General features: G+C 42.7%; 1 protein-coding gene across 1 annotated transcript; it reads left to right on the top strand.

The window, feature by feature from the left end:
* The first annotated feature begins 4,742 nt into the window (after positions 1-4,742).
* On the top strand, positions 4,743-24,025 carry LOC310772257 (uncharacterized protein). Its single transcript, XM_083632014.1, has 9 exons — positions 4,743-9,272; positions 9,447-9,549; positions 9,931-10,012; positions 10,109-10,217; positions 10,770-10,901; positions 11,280-11,369; positions 19,280-19,423; positions 21,772-21,956; positions 22,376-24,025. The coding sequence occupies exons 1-9, from the start codon at positions 4,755-4,757 to the stop codon at positions 22,542-22,544; spliced, it is 5,532 nt and encodes a 1,843-aa protein (XP_083488140.1). The 5' UTR covers positions 4,743-4,754; the 3' UTR covers positions 22,545-24,025.
* The last annotated feature ends 1,822 nt before the right edge of the window (positions 24,026-25,847 follow it).

Raw genomic sequence — 25,847 nt, 5'->3', positions numbered from 1 at the left:
TTGAAGAATAAAATGCTATCACATGAAAGCTATCTGTTTTCTATCTGATCATTGTCTCATCTGTAACACAACCCAGTTGATGTCAAGTGAATCAATTAAAAATGTATAAGTAGAACTAATTTAAACGTTTCCTCAGAGGTATTTCAGACATTTATAAACTCCCAATATAACGAGTGTACAGGCATATAACTGCATAATCTAGTACATTAAAACAATATTTGCATATTTGATTCATCAGAAGTGTTTGAAAAATCAATCACTAGAATCTAATGAAGAGCACTGTTCACAGCACACATATCTTGTCATTACATTTCAATCATGAGAGACCAGTGGGTAAAATTTAAGCTTTATTCACAAATGACATGGCAACTAGGCCTAATTCTATGGCATGGCAGCATAGCAACTGATTCTTTGGCGTAATGACTCCGTGGTAAGATGCCTCTCTTCTTGTGGTGAGAGAGGAGGGCATCTGCTCAGACTAGGATAGAGAATCCCCCCGGTAGGTAATTCTTCAGGAGTCAAGACGTTGGTGGTGGACTGGGGTGGGTGGGGCGAAACACAGCTTCAGAGGATGGGATACGATCAGCCCAGGTACAGCGACCATGAGGTGAAGGATCAGGGAAAGAGGATGATGACATGCTGACCATGGCTATAATATGTACTGCCACGTCATAGCCTCGCCAGTGACATTACCAACATATTGACATTGACACGGGCTGATTGGCTATTGAGGATGGGGCGATGAGTCAGGAGACACGTCATAAACATCACACTTGGATTACACTTGATTTATGTTGAGCGCTGATGCCTATTGTGATAATGAGGTAACATGACTGGTTCTCATGTTGAAACTAGGTCGAGACCAACATTAAAGATTTCATTCAATAAATTGAAGTTAAAGCAAGTTGGTTTACGGTTGGTGAGGGTTATAGGCGTATGCTATTTTGTGTGGATTGTTTAGTTTGTAGATTGTGATTGATTGTTGATTACCGGTAATTATATTTAGGTAGGTTTGTTATTGTAAAGTCCTTGAGACATGTTTTTGTGATGGACTAAATACTGTAGATGAACCTGAATTGACATATTTGTTCTTGTGAAATTAACTAGCATTTTTTTTTTTTTTACAATCGCACTGCTTTTTCTTTCACCCGATTTATCAATCTATCTCACTGATCAAGTTTATAATGGGCCTAAATAAAGTATTTGTTTTTGACTTTTCGACACAAAATTACGTCACATCCGCTGTTTCCCTCCGGAAGTACAGTTAATTTTTATTCACAGGAAAGAAAAAAAACAGCTGTTGTTGGAAAAAGAAAACATCAAAGTGAGTTTCATTGATGAATGTCGTTGTCTCATTGTTTAACTGATATTATGATCATGCTGACTACTCCCCAGGCCTTCTACTGTCTGTAGCTGCTGTTTTGACTGACTTGGAACAGCGATTCTCATTTCGCTCATTTGTTGCGAGTGGGCTAGCGTTAGCTCTCATCACTGTTGACTTCTATGCTAGCATATTAGCCACACACTTCGCTAAGCTAACTAACCATTTCTGTCTACTTAAAATCGCCTCATAGCTGTTGCTGACCTAACGTTAGCTAGGGATAACGTACATTTTCTAGTGACTGTTAAGGAATCTGTTGGATAATTAACAAAGGGATAATTTACAGGAAGATCGCACACTATGTGAACAGCTAGCAATCCAATTTGACTGCGATTTATTCCTGTTTACGTCCAATCTTAGCAAACCTTGTTGCTTGCTAGGCACTATAAGCCAGCCAATGCGATGGGGAAAGGCTCGTAAAAAGACCCAATATAACGTTAGCCTGCACACATATAATAAACCTTGCATTTACTTAACAGAGATTGCACACAGATTAATATTTTTTTGTAAAATCATTAAAGCATGTTCTCGACATACAGGAACTTCACATCACACGTAAACACTGCTGGATGTCAGGGCAAAAATTCGATAAATGTTATTGCACATTCATTGTAAGATTCAGTTATGTATGCACTGCTGACCAGACATTGTAATGCCCAACGTTGTAGTAGTGTGTTTAATTAATTTTGTCAATCTCTTTGACAGAATGCCAGCCCCAAAGAGAAGTTCAGCTTCTGATGATTCTCAAACCAAGATGAGGAAGTTGGATGAGGATGGGGAGGCTCTGCTATCAAAAACTGCACCAGCTACCAAGAACACATCCCATAAAACAGGAAATTCACAAGAAAGGACAGGAACCCCTCGAACCAAGAAAAAAGGATCTTCAGTGACGGAAGAAAATAAACCAGCTAAGTCTAGCCACTCTTCATCCAAACAGAGCTCCCCTCAAAAAGATTCCAGCAAAACCATGCCTGACCCGCCTGTCAAAAAAGCCAAGCTCATGAAAGCCACAAGTGCCTCCTGTGGAGCAGCTTCCCTGAAGAGACCAGCCAGCGTCTCACGAACAGCCTCCACAGAGTCAGATGATGAGCTAAGTAGTGACGGGAGCAAGATTGACTTCTTTAAAATAAGGGATGATGGAGACAAGGCCCGGTGCATCAAAAAATACTCAAACCGTGTGAGAGCCAAGCGCAAAGCTACTGAGTCATTGTCTGAGCCACAGGAGACTAGCCAGGCGTCATCAGACTCACCGACGGACCCTGTACAAATGGACCACAATTATGGTCAGTTTTCAACCTCTCCAGTTGTGGATGAGGCTAACAAAAATGAGAGCAAGGACTCTGTCTGTCAGGACTCTGTCACTGAACAAGAGAGCCAAGAATACGTAGATACTGCAATGCTAGCATTGTCAAAGGAAACCTTAGACTCTGTAACAGGGAGCGTGAAGGATGGTATAAAATTTCAATGTGAAGCTGAAAAAAGTGAAAGCAAGCAGTGTGAAAATGTTGAAAGCCCAAAACATAAAGATAATGAAACACTAGCATCATCAAAAGAAACAGTTTGTGTCATCGTGAGCAAAAAGCCTGTCAGCACATCTGAGGCTGAGGAAAATCAAAGAAGGGATGTTACAGAGTCCATCACTGAGCCCAAGAGCCAAGCGCATGTCGATAATGAAAAACTAGCATCATCAGTGGAAACATTACATTCTGTTACGTGGAGTGGGAATCCAGCAGACTGTGAAGGTGAAGGCCAAGTAGATGAAAGAAAAGGAGTCATAGAATCAGCTTGTATACCAGAAGGTATTACAAATCTGATCATTGAAACTCAAGCAAAGGACATCCCAGACACAGGTCCTGAAGAATTCAGGGCAGATATAAAATCTGAAAGTAAGGGAGGAGAGCATGAAAGACAAGGAGTCATTGAGCCAGCTGACGTCACAGAGGACTGCAGATTGGCAGGTGTAGAAGATCAAGCATTGTCAAATGAAACAAACCCTGCCCGGGAACAGATAACTGTAGTAAGTAGTAATTCAGAGGATCAGATTGAAGAAAACCATGTGACAACAGAGTCCATAGGCTGTGCAGAGAGTCTGAGAGATCTCACTGTCAAAACTCCAGTTGCTTCCGAGGAATCAAAATCGAAACAAATCACGCAGGACCAAGCGAACCAGGAGGTGTCCGATACATTTACCAACTCGTGTGACGGAGTGAACACAATAATTAGCAAATCTGAAGATAAGGTTGAGGAAAGTGAACAGTTAATGGTAGTAAGTAGTAATCCAGAGGATCAGAGTGAGGAAAATAGAGTGACAACAGAGTCCGCAGGCAGTCCAGAGAGTCAGACAGACCTCACTGTCAAAATGCCAGTTGCTTTCGAGGAGGAATCAAAATATAAACAAATCACACAGGACCAAGTAACCCAGGAGGAGGTGTCGGATACATCTACCAACTCATGTGATGGAGTGAGCACTATAGTTAACAAGTCCGAAGACAAGGGAAGTGAGAGAAAGGAAGTTGAACTAGTGTCCACTGAGTGTGTCGCTGCCACAGGGTGTTCTGGTGAGGAAGAAGGCAGAAGGTTGAGCCAAGAGGTGATGGACAAGAAAATGGCCAGCTGTACCTCTGAAGTACTGACACCAGATCGTGAGGCTGATCGTGAGGGAAATCAAAGAAAGGTGCTCTCTGAGTGTGTCACTGTCCCAGAGGGTCAACTAGACACGGATATGCTGACTGAAACAACATCAGAAGAGACGTGTGACCCACTACCCGAAGAGGATATACAAAACCAGGGGAACCAGGAAATGAACGACCACACGACATGCATATCTACCAATCAAATGGATATGCAGACTACAGCCACATTAGAGGAGCTTTCTAATGCAGAATCTACAGTGGAAATACAAAGCCATGGCAGCCAGGTAGTCAGTGATCCCACAACAACGATATATTTTGAAGTTCAGCACAATCTAATGATTGCAAAGTCTGAAAGTAAAGATGAAAATGAAGACAAGGTGATTGTGGCCTCTGTTTCTGAGAATCCAATAGAAATTGATGTGCAGGTGACAACAACATTCGAGGAGATTTCTAATCCTGCACTTACAGTGGACATACCAAGCCAAGAAGTCAGCGAACCCACTACAGACATAGCTGTTGATGTTCCAAATACTCTCATGATTGCAAATGATGAAGGTAAAGAAAACGAAGACAAGGCGATCATCGAATGTGTCACTGTTCCTCAGAATCCAACAGAAATGGATATGCAGACTACAGCAGCATCAGAGGATATTTCTAATGTAGAATCTACAGTGGAAATACAAAGTCAGGAAGTCAGTGAACCCACTACAGAAATATCTATTGACGTTCACAAAGACCTCATGATTGCACATTCTGAAAGTGCAGAAAATGTGATCGCTGAATGTGTGACTGTCCCTGAGGATCAAATAGAAATGGATATGCGGAGTACAGCATCACAGATTTCTAATCCAGCACCTATAGAAGAAATACAAAGCCAGAGGAGCCAGGAGGTCAATGAACATGCTACGACCTTATCGAATGAAGATCACAAACACATTTTGATGGCTAATGCTGAAATGAAAGAAAACGAAGACAAGGTGATCATTGCATGTGCCACTGTTCCTCAGAATCAAATAGAAATGGATATGCAGGCTACAGCAGCATTGGAAGAAACTTCAAATCCAAAATCTACAGTGGAGCCTGGGAGCCTACAAAGCCAGGGGAGCCAGGAAGTCAGTGAATCCACTACAGACAAATCTATTGACATTCAAAAAGATCTCATGATTACAAATTCTGAAAATAAAGTAAACAAAGACAAGGCGATCGGCAAATTTGTCACTGTTCCTGATGATCAAATAGAAATGGATATGCAGACTACAGCAACATTAGAAGATATCTCTAATCCTGCACCTACAGTGGAAATACGAAGCCAGCCAGTCTGTGAACCCACTACAGACATAGCTATTGACGTTCAAAATGATATCATCATTGCAAGTTCTGACAGTAAAGAAAACGAAGACAAGGCGATCGTTGCGATCATTGACTGTGTCACTGTTCCTGAGAATCAAATACAAGTGGATATGCAGACTACAGCAACATCAGAGGAGATTTCTAATGTAGAATCTACAGTGGAAATACAAAGCCAGGGGAGCCAGGAAGTCGGTGAAAGCACTACAGACACATCTGTTGAAGTTCAAAAAGATCTAATGATTGCAAATTCTGAAAGTGCAGAAAATGAAGACAAGGTGATCACTGAATGTGTGACTGTTCCTGAGGATCAAATAGAAGTGGATATGCAGACAACAACACCATCGACTGAGATTTCTAATCCTGCACCTATAGAGGAAATACAAAGTCGGGGGAGCCAGGAAGTCAATGAGCAACCTATGGCTTTCTCTAATCAAGATCAGAAACATCTTTTGATAGCTAATGCTGAAATGAAGGACAATGAAAACGTGCTTGTCACAGAGGCTAACAGTGCCCCGGAGCTCCAAAGGGATATGGATGTAATAACTGGATCAATGGAGGAGAGGGCAAATTCTGTTCCAGAAGAGGAAATGAAGAGGCAAGTGATTGATGAGGTCAAAGAAGAAAACACATCCATCTCTGCTGATAAGGTTAACAAAACAGTCTGTAATATTGAAGGTCAAGGAGAAGCAAATGGAACAAACGAAGTAATAGTTTTTGTTTGTGGTGGCCAACAAGAAGACGTTGATATTGTAATCCAAGCCTCAGCAGAACAAATCAAGACAGTTCATCAGTCGGAAGGTGAGCTACATGAATGCCAGGTTGTGTACGAGCCCATTAGTAGTCCAGAGAGTAATACAGATGGAGAGGTGTGTATAGCATCAGAGGAGAAGCCTGATGGTGTTCCTTTACTGGAGATGCAGAGCAAAGACACACAGGAGATAAAAGAAAATTCACCAGCTTTGTCTACTAATGAAGAAAACTTTCTGATTAGTAACCCACAACAAGAGCATGAGGAAAACAATGGCAAGAAGCTCATTTGTGTCTCAGACTGCCAAGCAGCCATTGAAATGGAAATAGAGACTGTCAGTGTGGTAGAGAGTTCTGCCTCTGCACAATTGGAGCAGAGTACCGGGACTGTGGATGTGAAACAAGTCGCAGTGATTAGCTCTAGTGATGATATCAGCCTGTCAGAAGATGCAGGAGAAAAAGATGAAAGGAATGGATTTGCAGAGGCCAACAGTGCCACGGAGCTGTCCGAACAGGTGCAGGAGGACATGGGACTTCAGGAGGTTGAAGATGTCACAGTAACAACTACAGCCACCACAGAAGTTAAGATACCAGATAGTACATCTGAAGATTTTGTGATGATCTTGGAACCAATCGGTGCCCCAGAGAGTGAAATGCACGTCGATATTGTGACTCAAGCAGCAGCTGAATCAGGACTGTCGACTTCACTCTCAGAACAGATGAATCCAGACAGTACATTGGCAGGTGAACATGAGGAAAGTGAAATGACTGTAAACTTAAATATTTCCCAACAGAGCTCCTCCTCTGAGACAGAAGTGCAGCCATGCCAAAATACTGATGAGGTGAGAGAGGATACAGTGACCGATTCAAGCGAGGAATTAAGTGAAAACTTGGTGACCAAGCCCGAGGCAGAAATTGTGTCACCGCCGCCTTCTGATAATTGCGAGACGCCATCATCTGACATAACAGACTCTAATATCACAGAGATGTGGAAGATGGCAAACACTCATGTCTATGAACCTGTCGGAGGCCCGAAGGTGGTGGTGCTGACAGAGGATGTTGAAGGTCTCTTGGACGTACAAGAAGTGCAGATTCTTGAAGACATCGAGATTGGCCGTGAGATCGTCGTGACCGTGGATGAGAATGAGGTGGAAGATAGTGACATTACTATAATAGAAAACCCCCAGGAAACACCAGAAGCAGTCCCTGTTAAAGTGGAAGAAGAAAAGTGTAATGAAGACAAAAGTAAAGATGATACTCCGAGGTGTGAGACTGACTCAAAGCAAAACAGCACAGCTCGTGAGAAGACTGCAGTTGTTAAAAAGGAAATTAAAAAGCAGCAAGTGGCAACGGAAAAACCCAAGAAACAACAGATGAACACACAGGCCAGAACCAAAGCCCGCCTTGCAGCTCTCCGTGAGCAAAAGGCTGCAGCCGCCAAGAGACCCACAAACAGGCAGCAGCTGAACCTCTTAGCCCTGTGTGAGGAAATCGCAGAGGACATTGCCACAGACAGCATGCTGTTGAAGAGAATAGAGGAGGAAAAACAAGCTGCAGCAATGAAGGCTGAAGCCATGAAGAAAGAAAGCCCACCTGTTAACACACAGGACGCAGATACCATTAATGTTGTGACTCCCGCTGGACCAGAAGGGTGTTCTCCTCCCTCAGTGCCACCAGCTGAGGAGGCCCCTGCAGCCACAGCCACCACAGCTGATTCAACTGAAGCCAAGCCTGCTACAGAGTCTGCTCCAGAGCCTCCAAAGAGACGCTTCTTCATCACCCAGATTACAGTGCCACTGAAAGCCCACGAGAAAAAGAAACTTACACGATATCAGAGATTAAGGCAGGTGGAACTCCAGAGAGAGAAAATGTCTTGGACACGCGTGAAAAAGCTGAAGTCCGAGCAAGCGACTCAAATGCTTTCAGACATAGATTTCAAATCGTCTCTGTCTGTGTCATCGGCATTTTCACTGGCACCTGTGACCACACCTCCTCCACCTGCAGCCAGTCTATCTAAAACGGCTCCGCCAGGTCCTGCCTCCGCCATCAAACCAACACCCAAGGTGGAGCTTGCTAAGGCTGAGACCCCCAAGGCTGAGACCCCCAAGGCTGAGGCCCCCCAGGCTGAGGCCCCCAAGGCTGAGGCCCCCAAGGCTCAACCCGTCAAGAAAGAACCCCCCAAAACTGAAACGCCCAAGGTTGAAACTCCAAAAATAACCCCTACTGAGGGACCCACCCGTAAAGTGACCAGATCAGCAGCCAAGAGGGTCCTCCCCGCTGTACCCCCTCCCATGCCCAACGGACTGCGTACTCGGAAGACGACGAAACCTGAGGTGGAGTATAAGCCATACACACCCAGACCCAAGTATTCCTTTGATGACTTTGAACTAGATGATGACCCACCGCCAGTAGTTCATACAAGGCCCATGGTTCAGTCAAGGCCCATGGTTCAGTCAAGGCCCATGGTTCAGTCAAGGCCCATGGTTCAGTCAAGGCCCATGGCACAGACGGGACCTAAGCCTCAGTCAAAACCCACAACACCGTCTAAACCCACACTTCAGTCAAAACCCACAACACCATCTAAACCCACACTTCAGTCAAATCCCACAACACCATCTAAACCCACACTTCAGTCAAAACCCGCTGTTTCATCGCAACTCCCCAGCCAGACCAAAGCCAAAGCTCAGACAACACCTGATCAGTCAACGCCCACTGTTTCAGCCACAGGTCAGTCGAAGCCTGTCGTTTCCACCGCTTCGCCGTCAAAGCCTACCATTGCAAAAGAAAGCCAGTCAAAGACTCTTGCTACTGCTGCAGCTCGGTCAAAGACCCCCGCTACGACTGCAGCTCCGTCAAAGATCCCTGCCTCTACCGCAGCTCCGTCGAAGCCGGTTGTCTCAGCCAAAGCTCAATTAAAGCCTCCAGTTGTGACCGCACCTCAGGCAAAGGTTGCCGCTTCAGCGCCAGGTCAGCCAGAGCCCAGTGCTTCTTCTACGCCTGCTGGTGCAGCTACAGCCCAGGCCAGGCCTTGTCCTCCAGCAGCAGCCCAGCCTGCTGGTTCCATCACAGCTGAGACAAAGTCTTCCGTTCCTAAGGCAAATGTACGTTTGATGCCTCCGCAAATCACAAATCCTCCTCCATCGGAAAACGTGAAATGCGAGGTAAGTCTGTCAACCTCTCACTCAAAGATACATTATGCCATGATATGCATCTTAAAACAGAATCGATGAATATCAAGATACATTATGCCATGATATGCATCTTAAAAGAGAATGGATGAATATCAAGCCGTGAATATGTGACTTTATTCATCCTCTCTCTATTCCTTTATCCAGGACTCCACTGATCCAGTTTCATTGTGTCCCACATCCTCCCTTACTTCTGAAGAGTGCCTGAAAGTATCTGATGGCACACAGCAATGTGAAGAAAAGTCTACAGGTTATTTGCAGCTCCCGCTATTTTATTACATGTTTCTGTCCTATTCAAGTCACTTCAAGAAACTGCATCTCAGTGCGACGGCCAAGAAAAGTAGATTTGATTAAGCGCTGTTATAACCAGCATGATTCAATTTTCATTTAATAAATACCGTAGACACACTTTGAAGTAGGCTATTACGTGACAACCTAAAAAAGCTGACCTAAAGATTGAGTCAATTCATGGTTGTGCCATGTAGCTGTTATGAACTTCTGGCAATGTGCATGTGCTATAAACTGTAGTTGAGTGATGTCGTTTTTTTTTACGGGTTTGTAACAACTTCTCTGACATACACTATATTTTACAAAACCTACTTGTGAATAAAAATCTTTCTTTTTCTTACAGTGACTGATGTTAACCCGTCTCCAGAGAATAAGACGGAAACAGTCGAGACAGATGAGAAGACAACAGAAAGGTTTTCTGAAGAGTAAGAAGTTTCTCTTAAGTCGTTTGACATGTTTTCCCTTTTAGAAATGAAAAGCAATTGCAACCTGAACTAATTTGATCTGTTTTTGTATCGTAGCGGAGCAGAGAAGCTACAAGGAGATGAGAGTCCTCTCTCAGATGCTTGTCTGCAAAAAGAAGTCAAGAAACTAAAGGAGGCCGACAAAGATGACAGTCAAACTATCACTGTGAGTTATCCGCTTCATTCCTCCTTTTGTGATTTGAAATGGAGTAATCCTAGTCATGTCAACCCTGCTCCAACTTCAACTTGATCGTCCCAAGGGAAGTCTGGTTTCCATGCCAGATAACACATAAAACAACTTCTAGTAAAGAAATTAAAAGACATTGAAACTAGCAAATGTGATACTATGGTCAATCATCTGTCTCTTACAATATACAGTTAATACTAAGTATGCTTCAGTGTATCAGTTGGGGATTAGCATTCAGTTTTGCAGCTTTCACTGGTCAGAATGTGTTGTGGGTTATACTGTATGTAAGGCCAGGTGCAGTATCATTGTAGTGTAGCTGACCTTAGTTCTGATTGTATCTGAGTGCAGATAAAGATGGGACTACAGAATTGACTATTGAACCCTGTTTAGGTGGCGTTTGTGCACTTGCTAACTCCAATAGCATGTACCTTCCCTCCCCAAAAAGGCTTTTACACAAGGGCTTAATCCTAGTTTAATAGCACAGGGGTTAGTTCCATTAAATGCTGTATTTTGTTGACTAATGTCTTCCAGGATGCGGGACAGAAGGCGTTCGGAGCAGAGTCCTGCAGCGTGTGTGGGATGCTCTACTCTGCTGCCAACCCCGAAGACCAATCTCAGCATTTACTCTTCCACAACCAGTTCATCAGTGCTGTCAAATATGTGGTGAGAGACTCCAGAGATGACATGACTGCTATTAGTGCCTTGTCCACTAGCTCCATTGATTAGGTGAAATGCCGCCTCAATATATGAGCTGCACGGCACATTTCCCAACAAGTCACTATCACCAACATTTCCAACTACTGTACATGGGATGACAGGATTCAGAATTGCTAATGTTTTATTTATTTATTTATTTATTTTCATATCATTGTTTTGCGTTATTTTTTGCAATTTCTATTTTTTTCACTGTGTCGTTGACAATTCCTAATGCTGTTGCACCCCCCCCAAACACACACACACACACACACACACACACACACACACACACACACACACACTACCGTATGTTGATGAACTCTTCCTTTCCTTTCTCTCTCCCAGGGATGGAAAAAGGAGAGGATCCTGGGGGAGTATCCTGATGGCAAGATCATTCTTGTCTTACCAGATGATCCCAAATATGCTCTAAAGAAGGTATGTTTACAGGAACCAGCCTCGGCCTAAATGACCACTATTGGGGAACAATAGGCTTGTCAGTATCACAGATCAGGGGTGTCCTTGCTAAGGCAATTTTATATAAATTAGATATAAAAATTTAAAGTGGATTATTATAACTTTATTTTAGGCAAACTACTCCTATCCTAAACCTCTTTTTATGCCATTATTTAACACAGTTGGTCATTTAAGGCTAAATGAGGCAGTGATTTGTGTCTGATGCAAGTCATGCCAGTGAGCTCAGCCATCACTTTTCCTCAAGTGTTTTTTGATGCTTGCCAGAAGGACAAGCATCTACATGACGTGTTGATGTTGCTAAGAGACTGTATGATTTTCTTGTTGAATGCCTCTGAGAGTAAGCTTGTTTTTTTCCTCTGGCGTCTTTTAAAGTGAATGAACAAGGAAATTAAAGACCCTGGCAACCAAAATCCCCCAAAAACCTTCTAACTACCGTAAATTTCGGACTATAAGCCGCGGCTTTTTACCCGTTTTTTGGCCCCTGCGGCTTATATAACGGTCCGGCTTATCTATGGATTTTTTCAGCAAAAAAATAAAAAAAAAACGGAATTCTCTCTTCTTTAGCACTCTTTCTAACTATAAATCCACTTCTGTTTTAATTTCCTCTCTTGCCCTCTTTTCACCACACCGCGGACACTGTGTGCACTGTAAAAAAAAAACACAGGTGGTGTTGTGTTATGTTGTTTTGTTGAAATGTTAATAAATGGGAGCTTCCTCAAACAGCCATCTCTTTCCCGACAATCCCCTCTGTGCACGAACCCTTACATATGGTAATTAAACATTAAAACACAAAAAAAAAAAAAAAAAACATTAACACATTGAATGCCAGCCATGTTTTCATTCCTGTAGGTAAGTTGTGCCAGGGGTGTTTTTGACGATTCTGGCTCATTTTAGCAACAGCCGAGGATTCTTTTCTGTTAAGAATTCATGAACACCAATCATCTAAAAATAACTAATAGAATGTGTGCTTTCTCTGTCTAAAAGAGTTAGTTTGCAGAGTTAGTAGTTATGTAGATATTAGCCGTTGAGTACAGCATGGTTTCAGCGTCTGGAAATTTATTCAGAGATAAATGGCTTTTTGTGAAACAGTCACTTTAACCATTCATTTTTGGCATCAGTAAGACCGTCAGACATTCTAAACAATAGTTTTGAACAGTAATTTCCTCCATAACAACAGGAAACACCCCTCTCATTCAAACTCCTCCCTCCGTGTGTCTTCTCCTCCTGGCTGTACAGCGGGCGTGTCAGAAGCGCTTTTGCTGCTGCCTGCCTGTGTGCCTGCTTGCGTGCGTGCGGACGCTCCTTGTGCGAGTCAAGATGGGCCGGGGAATGCGTGGGCGATGGGCAGATGTTGATTATGGCCTTTCTGAGGTGTTTCAAAGTGTGTTTCACCTATGATCTATTTTGCAAATCGCTCTCCGCTCTCTGTGTGCTGCTGCCGGTGCGCGGCCGCTCTCAGGCAAGACAAGTCTTGAGTGGATTACTGTAAAATCGCCACGGCATTTCCTTGAACGGCTTGGTCCCGCGGCAGTTTTTTCTTTGATTTCGGTCGTCTGGGGGAGCACTGTCAACACTTAGTGGGTCGGTAAAATAGATTATACACATTATCTTGCTCCAATAGTGATCTCGAAGATGTAAAAGTTGTTGATTGATGTTCCACCGTCAAAAAAAAAAAAATGTTTATGTAAGACGAGTAAACTCGGCTCTGGCACTTAAGCGTTGGATTATGTAAGACGAATTATTTCGGCTATGGCACTTAAGGTGTTAAAACACCCGCGGCTTATAGTCCGGTGCGGCTTATATATGTAACAAACAGGCAATTTTGCTGCTGCGGCTTATACTCCGGTGCGGCTTATAGTACGGAAATTACGGTATATAATTTAGGATTTTATGTGCACAATTTTAAGCCTCAAAAAGTAGGAGACATTAGTTTCAACCCAATCTTAGAACCCATCTGTAAAAAAAAATGTTTTACTCTAACCTCTGGGGGCAGGCTCGTTTGAATGCATGAATAACTGGAACTCAAGGGACTCCGGTCGGCAACAGAAGAAAATCCTTTTCCGCTCCCTGCAAGCTCTGCCATTGGCTCCGACCAACCGGCTCTGACCATTTATGGCAGTCGTGGTCAAACTTTTTTGGTTGTGGGCCACATACAGAAAAATATAAGGAGTTGCGGGCCAAACAATATTAAGCGCGGCAGTTTTCGCGGCAAAAAGATTGGACCAGAAAACCCTTGTGCCATCAATTTGTTTTATTTCGACCTAAATAAATATATGACACATCGTTTATTGATGTGCTATTACAATGGGTATTTCTGTATGTTTTCTAAATTTCTTTTCCTGTGCCAACAGGTTAAGACAGAGATAATTTAACATAACATTAGTATTAAACATTCATTCAGTATTAAGAATGTTTAAAAAATAAATAGACCAGGTTCATGGAGCTTGCTGACAGATTTTCGATGCAAGTCGAAAGTCTGTTTCGAGAGATTAGTTTCAACCCAAATCCTAAATATCGCCATTTCCCTGTTTTCACCGTTTGCTGAGGCAGGGTTAGAAGTGGGCATTGCTTATCGCTCCATACTGACTACCATCTGCCGTCACATGGGGATATCCAATCATAAAGTAGCTTGCCGTTGTCCGTTCTTACAAAACCTTCGTGCCCCCGCAGTCCGCTCAGTCTGCCTCTATGGAATGGATTGCGGGGAGGCCACTGCGTCTCGTCGGACTCTGTCTGAATGTGGCCGGCCGCGACAGAGTGCTAAGATTTCACTCGGGGGAGACCTCAGCTCCAGGCGGACACACATCACGTTTCTTTAAATGCGTGTTTCAAAAGTTTGATCATGGCATATGTACATTAACACGTTCACTGCCAATGGCGAGTTGACTCGTCAAAAAAAATCCAACGGTTGACTGCCAATGACGAGTTGAGACGTCAAAAAAAAAAAAAAAAAAATTTTGACGGTGCTACGTGGATCAATGCCCCCCACGTCTCCTATAAAAATATTGGAGCCACCGAACGTGTACAACCCATTCCACCGACCCACTAAGTGGCGACAGTGCTCTCCATTCTAGAGGAAGGCAAGCAAAAAGCAGTGTGAGGAAGCCATTCTCATGAAAATGGATTGGCGAAAACGCTTTCGCGCTTGGGAGCTGGCGGTGGGGTTTTGCAAATTTGCATAATAGATTACGGGTGGAACACACTTTGAAACACGCAGCATAAATAAGACCAGAATCGCAAAAGCTTCATCAAAGCTCTCAGAACCCCAAGAAACGAGCGAGCTCATCCAGACTTGCCCAGCGGCCGCCAGCAGACAGGCACAGCAGCAGCAAAGCAGTGAGCCTGGTGACGCGAGGTTACAGCAGCAACAGAAACGAGCTTGTGACACGCCCGCTGCAGCCAAGAAGAACACACACGGCACAGGCAGCAAAACACTTCAGTCAAAACTTCCCATGTGTAGAAAATAGAGAAAAGAAAAGAATGTAGGGTACACACTCAACTACACTGCAAAAAAGATCAATTCAAGTAATTTACTTACTATATTTTACTATTAACACGTTCACTGCCAATGACGTGTTAATACGTCAAAAAAAAATCCAACGGTTGACTGCCAATGACGTGTTAATACGTAAAAAAAAAAATTTTTTTTTTTTGACCGTGGGATGTGCATCTAACCCTTTTACATCTCTTATATAAATATTGGAGCCACCGAACGTGTGCAACCCATTCCACCGACCCACTAAGTGGCGACAGTGCTCTCCCAGACTAGAAAAAGCAGAGACAAAACTGCAGGGGAACGCGCGATGAAACCATTCTCATACTGTAGAATGGATTGGCGAAAACGCTTTCGCTGTCGCGCTGATTGCTGGCGGTGAGGGATTGCAAATTTGCATAATAGATTACGGGTGGAACACACTTTGAAACACGCAGCATAAATAAGACCAGAATCGCAAAAGCTTCATCAAAGCTCTCAACCGAAACTCCAAGAAACGAGCGAGCGGCCGCCAGCAGACAGGCACAGCAGCAAAGCAGTGAGCCTGGTGACGCGAGGTTACAGCAGCAACAGAAACGAGCTTGTGACACGCCCGCTGCAGCCAAGAAGAACACACACGGAGGGAGGAGTTTGAAGGAGAGGGGTGTTTCCTGCTGTTATGGAGGAAATTACTGTTCAAAACTATTGTTTAGATGTCTGACGTCTTACTGATGCCAAAAATGAATGGTTAAAGTGACTGTTCTATCGAATTTCACAAAAAGCCGTTTATCTCAGAATAAATTTTCAGACGCTGAAACCATGCTGTATTCAACTGCTAATGCTTACATAACTACTAACTCTACAAACTAACTCTTTTAGACAGAGAAAGCACACATTCTATTAGTTCTTTTGAGATATTGTGTGTTCACAAAATCCTAACAGAAACAAATCCTCGGCTCTTGAAAGATGAGCCAGAATCCTCAAAAAAACCCTCTGGCAGAAGCTAACTACAGTATTGAAAAACGGCTGGCAGTGAATGTGTTAAACACATATGTTCATGTTTTTGTATCTGTTGCTGGGCTATTTTCCCGCTCCACTTTCTCACACACACACACACACACACACACACACAGAGCTCAGTCTGTCTCAGTCTGAGGTAAGGCCGTTGCAGAGTGCTGATGATTCGGCCACCATTTGAGGAAGCGAGACACACATCGCGTTTCTTCTTTAAATGAGATTTTCAAAAGTGTGATCGCAGCAGTTCTTTGTATGTACATTAAACACATATTATGCTCATGTTTTTGTATGTTTGTGCGCTATTTTCGATGATTTTACAACATTTTTAGGTCTCGGAGGAAAACAGTCAGAGCGAGCCAGCTCCGCTTTCAAACACACACACTCACACACTCACTCACTCACTCACTCACTCACTCACTCACACACTCACACACTCACTCCTGGCAGAGAAAAGCACAGTTGAATCACATTGAGAATATAGAGATTGCATTTAATCTCATCGGTTATTTAATGAGCGTCGGTTTAGTCCCCATTTCAAGCAAAGCAATGAAAAAGATAGAGAGAATGCAGATCAGTGCCGGCCCGTCAGTGCAGCATGTTCAGAGGTTCATTTTCTCGCGATATAGTTTTTCATCTCCACGACACATATCGTCACGTTTTGATATCGCGAAATTTCGTGCGACTAAATATCGTGAGACCCTTATTATATACTGCAACATTCAGTTCAAATTTGACTGGATGGTTAATACATTTGTCCTCGGGTGTGACAAATTCAAAACACACTTATTTTTGGTTTCATGGGAATTTTATGGTTTATGTTTACAAGAAAGTCTAACTTGTTTCTGCTGTTATAATACGAATTTCAGCAGTGGTTTGTCTTGTGGATATTGCCTAGAAGAGATGTACACCAGCGCAGGTGAAAGTAATAGGTGCCGTGAGAGACTGAGATTGTGTGCATGGAACGGTAGGCAGCTAAGATGGCGTAAGTCCTCAGGAGCCCTGTTAGAAGTCTGGTTCTATCATAACATTTCAACTGGCTAAAACAACATAGCCACTACTGAGTATTGCTTTTTGGCTTAAGTGATCTATCTGGAGTGTGTACCCCTCTCTGTCAGGTGAATTCTCTCACTCGTCCTCATGTCTCCTGCACTGTAGTTGTCAGTGTTTTGATTGGTAAAGATGTAGTCTGAATAGATGGACATAGCACACACACAGCAGTGTTCTCTTGTGGTGCAAGGAATAAAATCCCCTGAAATGTTAATCATTACAAAAAACTGCACACATGGATAATCTCTGAATATTTTGTTGTTGATGTTTTGGCTTCTTGAGAAAGGAAGAACCAAAACCTCAACGATAAATATGCAGAGGTGATCTGTGTGTGCGGGAATCTGTTTTTTTTTTTTTACACCGACTTAATTGTCAACTAAGCAATATGCCAGTTTCAAAACCGTGTGAGTGTGAGTGAGTTTACTTGGTACAGTTGGATAGAACAGCTTTGAATCAATTCTGACATTGTGATATATGACTTAATTTGCTAAGTGCATGTTAGCAGTAATGTGCATTGTTAAGGTGCAAGCATCAGTTGTTATTATTAGTGATGTTTATTTTTCATTTACTAAGACCTAGAGTTGCTGGGTTATTTCTTAATTGAATTAATTTTGTATTAGTTGTAAGCTATTATGTTCTGATATAAGCATCAGAAGATGAAATAACCTAAATCATTAATTTTTGACAGTTGTTGGTCAGTAAGAGGTAAAAACATCACCCTCCTTAACAGCTTCAGTCTGGCACTGAAATGCTGTCATTAACTCATTGAGTGCCAGCCACTTTTGGAGAACGGACGCTCCCGGTGCCAGAGTTTCAGAGCGTTTTCAGTGATTTCTCGAGGCCCACAGAATATTGTGTGATATTACTATGTAAACACCGAACACGCAAAAAGAACAAGGAGACGCTATTGTATCATCAGCAAAAAAAAGTTTATTGATACCATTTTCCGTTCTTTAGTTATCAGCCGGAGAAGATACAGGCAAATACAGGCATTTCTATCTAGAAGCTGAGATATTCAGCCTTTTGTGAAATGCAGCATTTCAAGCACATTCACTGACTCTAGCTAGTATTTTCTGATGTAGTGACGTGGTGTAGTTGTGTGCTGCCCTGGGTGCCCCACTCCCCTCTCCCCCCCTCAGCTACAAACTCCTCCCCACACTAGTAACACACAGCCTCACGCACCCAGCGTCTATTTTCGGAGTGCTTTTTGTGCGCCGCCTCCCAGGCAGCGCGACAAGGAGCATTTCCTTGTCGCGCTGCCGGACTGCAGGGAAAGGGTTGGCACTTCGGCGTCGGGTGCTGCCTTTCTGGCGGCTAATCGTGTGAAGAAACTATGCAGACAGACAGACAGAGGCAGAGGAGCTCAGTTGTGTGCACGGATTGACTGCTGTTGCCAGGCACCGTCAGTTGCAGCCAGAGCAATCTACATGGCTCTGGGCTGCAGTTTGAGCGCTTTCTCTTTGATCAGGGGGCTTTTTCAGGCTATATTTCGGACATTTCTCTAATCTGGAGAGCACTGTCGCCACCTAATGGGTTTGTAAAATAGGTTATAGACCTCCAATAGCTACAATATTTGTACAGGAGATGCAGAAGGCTTTGATCGACGTCCCACCGTCAAAAAACGCATTGGACGTCGAAAGACGTCCTTGGCACTCTACGTCACTATTTAATTGGACGTCGAAAGACGTCCATGGCACTCAATGAGTTAACACATTAAATAAGTGTTTAATTTCTCTCACAAAACAATTGGCATTGACTGATGGTCACATTTTATTCTTTGGACAAATGGAGCACATTGTACGGGCCTGATAGTGCTGGCTATCTGCCTGAGCTGAACTTTGCTTATTATTGCACAATCCCCCAGTGTTGAACACTCTCTGTACCTGCTGTACATGTTATATGGCCTAACAGACAGAAGGCAATGTTATTACTATTTTTTGCTTGGATAAAAAGGAATGGTCAAAGGTATTAAAAGTAACAGTGTTCCCTCATTCAGTCATGTTATAGGTTATTGGTTTGTATTCCAAATAGGCGATGTACAGTTTGTGAGCCTGTAGAGTTATCTAACAGGATACTATGTGCAATCAGGTTGAATACAGTACATTTAGATCAATTGCTCTACATTACATAATATGTATGTATGTAATATAAATAATGGACCATTTTGATTCATAAACTTTTAAAATTATTATATGAATTAAAATTTAATTCATAGAATAATTTTAAGTTCATGAATCAAAACGGTTTGAATGATTAAATGAACCAAACCGCCTCAAGCCAACACCAGGATAGGATGTCGCCTCCTCTCACACTGCAGTAACTGCTTGATCCTCAGGTGGAGGAGATCAGGGAGATGGTGGACAACGACCTGGGCTTCCAGCAGGTGGAGACCAAGTGTCCCTCTCAGACCAAAACCTTCCTGTTCATCTCCAATGACAAGAAAGTGGCTGGATGCCTTATAGCAGAGCACATTCAAGAGGTGAGCACCTCCCGTTTCATATCGACCAGGGAATTTGTCTGCTCGTGTGTCCTCACAGGTGTATGTTTATGATGTAACAAGACAGAGTCTGATGGAAAAAAAAGACAGAGCAGTCTCTCCGAGCCATAGGCACCGAAACCGTGGGTGCCCCGGGGCCCGAGCACCCACGGAGAGAGCTGAGCACCCACGGGGAAATGGGGGGAGCAAGAGAGAGAATGCGTACTGCATGTGCCTAGGTGCTGACACCAAATGCATTGTGAAGCCAGCGCTCCTAGGGGAGAGCAGAGCAAGGAACTAACCATTCTACACTGAAACGGATATTGATGTGATGTGTATATACTGTATACCACTCTCATACCATGTGTATGAGAGTGACACTTAGGGTGTCGAGTCATAGTCTATTTTTTATTTGTCTTTATTGAATGTTCCAAACTGCATGTTTAACTAAGATCGGCAGCCACTGGCAGAAACATAAATCGGCACCTATGCTCCGAGCAGAGGAAGACAGGAGTCCTCTAAGAATTTATTTTACCAAACAAATCTGAAATTTGCCAGGCACATTTCAATAACAATCTACATTACAAACACAATGTCATGTCAATCCAGGTTCCAACGCCTGGCTGGCTCACTGCGCCTAGCCATCGAGCAGGCTCCAGCGCCTGGCCTGGCTCACTGCGCCTAGCCACAGAGCAGGCTCCAGCGCCTGGCCTGGCTCACTGCGCCTAGCCACAGAGCAGGCTCCAGCGCCTGGCCTGGCTCACTGCGCCTAGCCACAGAGCAGGCTCCAGCGCCTGGCCTGGCTCACTGCGCCTAGCCACAGAGCAGGCTCCAGCGCCTGGCCTGGCTCACTGCGCCTAGCCACAGAGCAGGCTCCAGCGCCTGGCCTGGCTCACTGCGCCTAGCCACAGAGCAGGCTCCAGCGCCTGGCCTGGCTCACTGCGCCTAGCCACAGAGCAGGCTCCAGCGCCTGGCCTGGCTCACTGCGCCTAGCCACAGAGCAGGCTCCAGCGCCTGGCCTGGCTCACTGCGCCTAGCCATCGAGCAGGGAACCGGCTCGCCGGCTATGGGCAGACAGCCAGGAAATGAGCTGTGGCTGGGACATCGTGAATAGCGAATTTTCTGAAATGCAAGTTATAACGAGCCCATTACAGAGGCCTTTGCACCTACATTAAACTAAGATAGATTTTTTTTTTTAATTTTTGCAATTATTTGCACAGATATTAACATTTCCGGTGGGCTGAGCATCACGTGTGGCTCCTTTGACTTCCGTGCTGTTTGATGCCCGGTGGTGCATCAGGCACATAATGTCAGGCGTGTAGCAGCGTGAGCTGTGATTGGTCTACTTTTGTGGCATACATACATACATACATTATGCCAAAATATTTGACTGGTACTCTAAGGCCTATGAAATAACCCTTCAGCCAGAGGCAGAACTCGCCATCTTTGGCTGCTCGGAGTCCTCTCTGAACTTCACTACAGCTGTGCAACAATCTCTGACACTGGGGACAACTGTTTCCAAAAAACTAATTCTTAAGGAATGGAAGTCCCCCTCTTCACCCTCTTTCCAATTGTGGTTGACGGACATGATCTCTGTTATACGGATGGAGAGACTCCGGTTCCTGAGAACCAACTCACTTAGAAAATGTCTAACCATATGGGGTTTTTAGCATACCTCGATGAGGTTAGGGGCAACGGGTGACTCGCCCGGCTGGTTTCCTTTAGACCCCTTGTGTGAGATCTCAAGTACATCACTTACAAGCACATAAGCACCTTATGTGGCTGGTAGCACCACTGTAATATTGTTCATCATGTACATATGTTTTTGTTTCCTTTCTTTTCTTGTGTCTGAGCCTGTCTTTTTGTTTTGTTTGTGTTTCTTAAAAAAAAACAAGAAAAAAAACAGGGTATCTGCGGGGGCTCGAAAAGTATTAAAAGTTGATAAATCAATTGAGGGAAAATTAAGGCCCTTAAAAAGTATTAAAAAGTGTTAATCGTAGCTATTGTGCTGATAGTGGTAAATGAGCATACTATCGTCTCATTTCGATCGCAGACCCCTGAATTGAGTCGATATCATGGCAGACTTTGTGATATTAACAAATATCGTATTGTTGTCCAAAGAATCTATATATTATCGTATCGTGATAAAACTTGTGATTTATACCCCTATCACTGATGTGACAAAAGTGACGTTGAGGTCTTAAAATATATTGGAGAGGTCTTAAAAAAGATCTTAAAAGGTATTGAATTTAACTGAATTCCTGCATATACCCAGCCACAGCCTGCCATGCCGTAAAAACAAAACTTAAATGTAGACCGTCAATCATCTGTGTGTTTGTAAATGCACACAGGGGTACAGGGTGATTGAAGATCCCGTTCCAGAGGGTTCAGAGGGGGAGAAGGTGATGTTCGAGCGGCAGAGAGCTTGGTGCTGCTCCACCGCTGCAGAGCCTGCCCTCTGTGGCATCAGCCGCATCTGGGTCTTCAGCATGATGAGACGCCAGGGCATCGCCTCGCGCATGATCGAGTGCCTCAGGTCAGTTCCTCTTCAAACAGCCCAGAAGGTGCTCTTCTTTGAAAAACCTCCAAAAGCTTTTATTTGATGGGCTCACCTAGAGACATTTAGAAACACAACACTCCCAACATGTTTCGGCATTGGCCTTCGACAAGGAGCTTCTAACAATTCATGTTCAAAAACACGAATTGAACTTTTTGAACATAAATTGTTTGTGTTGGGTTTCAAGTGTCCCTAAATAGTCCATATATATATAACCTTTTTCATAGAGGAGTACCTTGGACTTTAGTTTAATTCAGTTACATACTCCAAACCAAAGAGCACCTAGTTGTTGTTGTTTTTTACACTTTGCACCATTTTTGTAGCACTCTGTTTTTCTCACTCCCAAATGACCAAAAGTCAAAACATTTGAACTGAATGTCTTTTGTTTCCCCGGACAGGAACAACTTCATATATGGTTCATACCTGAGCAAAGATGAGATCGCTTTCTCCGACCCCACTCCTGATGGGAAGCTATTTGCCACACATTATTTCGCCACTTCTCAGTTTTTGGTTTATAACTTTGTTAGTGGACCACGCTCATCCCAACCCAAGGCCGATGCAGTGTGACAGTCTCCAGGAAAGGTAATGATGGATTGGACTTGTGTAGGATTTAACTGAGGCGCACACTGACCAATGGGACCTGCCCTCACTAATCACTGTCTGAATCTTACCATTGACACGGTGTCTTTAATTGCCTAGCTAATCAAAAACAACTGTAAAAAAAATTTACTCCTCAGAGGGGGATACACATTGGTTTTTAATCTCAGGATGAAAACAACAAGGTGTTGTTAAAAAATGTTATTGAATTCACCCTTTAATCCCGCCCTGCATAGTATTTTGAAATAAAGAATATTTTCTTTATACATTTTTTTAAGCAAACAAACCGCTTTTATTGGACGTATTAGAGTTTACATGCATGACTTGACAGCAATAGAATACAAAGAGCATTTCACTATTCGGTATGTTTTTTTTTATATCGACCTCCCCCCCCAGAAGCAAAGTGGTGAATAAGATCAATGGACTGCGTTGAATTAAATGGGTATTTTAGAATTCCATCATCATTCTGTTGAAATAATGCTTTTCACTGTAGTATACTGTATTATGTGTACATCAAGCGTCCTTTCATGTTCATCTTACAGTCAATAGCGATGCTGCCGGCGCATCGTTGTGTTCAAGCAGCACTCATAATGGTTACTAGTGTGTCACAACTGCATAATCTACATTGAGTGGTTAACAATGACATTTTTTCAAATCATAATTTGTCACTTTTGCTGTCATGTTTTGTTGTAACATTTCGAACCAATCCCCTCTAGATCGGATGATTTAATTGGAGGGACTCATTTCAGCCAGAGGTGTGGGTTGGAACTGTAGCTTGGGCATTAATTGTGTGCTCTAATTTTCTTGGAGCACATTGCCTCAAATGTTTAGGTTTTCAAGTTGAGCCATACTGTACACCATTTGGCAGAACATTGTAGCCTATATGCTGTATAATTGACGTCTGTTTTAATTTTAACAAGTTTGTCTATTGCTTTGTGCCTGAATGAATGATGGTGCCAGCTTGAGATGTTGATTTTTTTATCATTATTTTTCACTCTTATTTTTTTGTCTCAGCCATGTGCTGCTTAGCATTATGATACTTTCGAACGAGTTATTTTAGTTAGTATATAGTGTCATCCTCTTATTCCTTAGTAACAATGAATAAAATGTATATCAACTTATCAAGTAGATTTGTGCATACTATAACAAAGTGTATAATGAAAGAGATGGGCAAGGTCTTAAAGCTCAGGTGTTAAATGGTATTTGAGTGATGGTAAATGTCATCCACATGTCAACCTTTGATTGGAAAGGGGGATATTGGCTCACTGATCAACACACAGGGTTGAGATGAACCTCTGTCCATCTCTCTCACCACACCTATCTACAGTATCATTGTAACTCATCCATTTTTGTTTTCTTGTTAAAGCTGTTGCTTTTAGAAAGATGTGTCATGTGTAAGAAAAAAATTGATTTATACGAAGCTGTTATGTAAATATTTATTTAAATAAACAATTTAAAATAATTTTGCTTGCTCCATATTCTTCAGCAGTAGTTTTTTTTAAGAAAATAACTGGTCATTCTTAAATTATGCAAACTCTAAGCTGAAGAAAGGAAAAGAAAATATAAAACAATGAAATTCTACTAAAGGCTCAAATATTGACCATACCCTAACCCTAAAATATTGACCATACCATTTTGTAAAGTGATTTACCCTTACTTTGTTGTGTTGATGGCCAACGCCACCTAGTGACCAATGTTAAGAGTACAACATCAGGGCTTTTTTAGTTGCTTTGATACCATGCATTAGTCTGGTAAACCATCCTGACCACGTGGGATATGTAGAGTGAAACAGAATGTGAGATCCCGTTATCAGGCTGTTTTTAACCAGGCTAATCATGCGTTACTTTGCTGTGAAATGTGACTTTATCAGAGATAATCCTGATCTACACAAGATGACAATCATTCATGCATATAAACTGCAATTACTGATGCTTTCTCTTTATGATGTGGGAAATGTATGGCTGTCATGTTTTCTCTTTGTAGATGGAGATGTAAACACTCCTCTCTTAGTGCATTCCTGGGCTCTCCTGTCACAACAGCGGCCTGCTCGATGGCAACTTCAGAGAAACAAAACAACCTTACAACAACACTGATACTTCCTCAGACAGAGAGTGAGAAAACACTGCTCCCAGTTCCTCCTCAGAGGTCTGATAGTGATCAGCAGGAGAAAACCACTGAGCCAAAGGTATCTTAACAACAGCTTCACCTAGGCCCACCAACATGATCTCTATCTGATTCCCCCAGTTGTTGAATCTGTCTACATTACAAGACGAACGCTAAGATCAATATCTGTGGACATTATTTGGATTTAATTTAGCTATGGCATGTGTGTACCAACAAACAAATTTGTGTAAAAAAAAAGACAAGATTTGCTTTTGTTTTATAAACAATTCTTTATAACAAACAAATTAATGAGACAAAGTTGTCACAGCTGCCGTATTTTAAGACAAGACTTTCTTTACACTGAAACTTTGAATTTAAACGTAAATATATATTTAGCTATGGTTAATTTAGTACAAACCTATAAATATGTTATGTACACCATGTACAACCAATAAACAAAGCAATATTAAATCAACCATCAAACAGACTATGCTGACAGTTAATCGGTTTTATTGTCCCAACAGTCAGTTTAGTTGTAAGTAAAGAAACCGTGTTTCCACCTGGACACCAGGCCAAACCTGAACTGAGGCCATGCTGTGAGTGTGACCCGTTCACTGAGTGCAGTGGGATTGGCCTTATTGCCTGACATCCAGCTCATCTGTTTGAAGAGTTTAAAACAAGATTACAGTAATGCTCTGGATGCTCATTCTTTGGACAGGCCACCTTAAGGAGATAGAGCTGCCCTGGAGGGTGCATGGCAAATACACAGTCACGGTGTTATCGTGTATGTACAGTATATGTAGTAACACGTTTTGTATATATATATATACACAACAATATTTACAAGTTTTACAATTGGTTTGAATATGTACCCTTAAATGTTAAAGTGGAATAAAGGTTAACCACTAATCCATTGGCTTGAGTATCTGTTAATTTATTACCAATTGGGCAGTTAGCTCAAATTAGTTGACATGATAGTGTATTATGCCAAAGCTATGGCAACATTGAAATGTAGGCACCATAACACAAGATAATATTTATACTGTAGCCCACCAACGATGTACATTTAGACAAAACAACCATCATCATTGTTCTTTGATTGCATGATTTCTGTTGAAATACTGGCTTCACCCAAAAGAAAGTCTTTGCTGTCAGTGTCAATACAGCTGA

The sequence above is a fragment of the Poromitra crassiceps genome (genome assembly GCF_964638095.1).
Source record: "Poromitra crassiceps genome assembly, chromosome: 2".
Classification (NCBI taxonomy): Eukaryota; Metazoa; Chordata; class Actinopteri; order Beryciformes; family Melamphaidae; genus Poromitra; species Poromitra crassiceps.
Note: the sequence above shows the minus strand (reverse complement) of the source record. Positions and strands in the feature narration are given on the sequence as shown.

Coding starts and splice junctions, on each gene's coding strand:
- LOC310772257 (XM_083632014.1), top strand. CDS start 4,755: ATGATTGCACATTCTGAAAGTGCAGAAAATGTGATCGCTGAATGTGTG. Junction 10,013..10,108: donor ACAGAAAGGTTTTCTGAAGA/GTAAGAAGTTTC, acceptor TTTGTATCGTAG/CGGAGCAGAGAAGCTACAAG. Junction 10,218..10,769: donor ATGACAGTCAAACTATCACT/GTGAGTTATCCG, acceptor AATGTCTTCCAG/GATGCGGGACAGAAGGCGTT.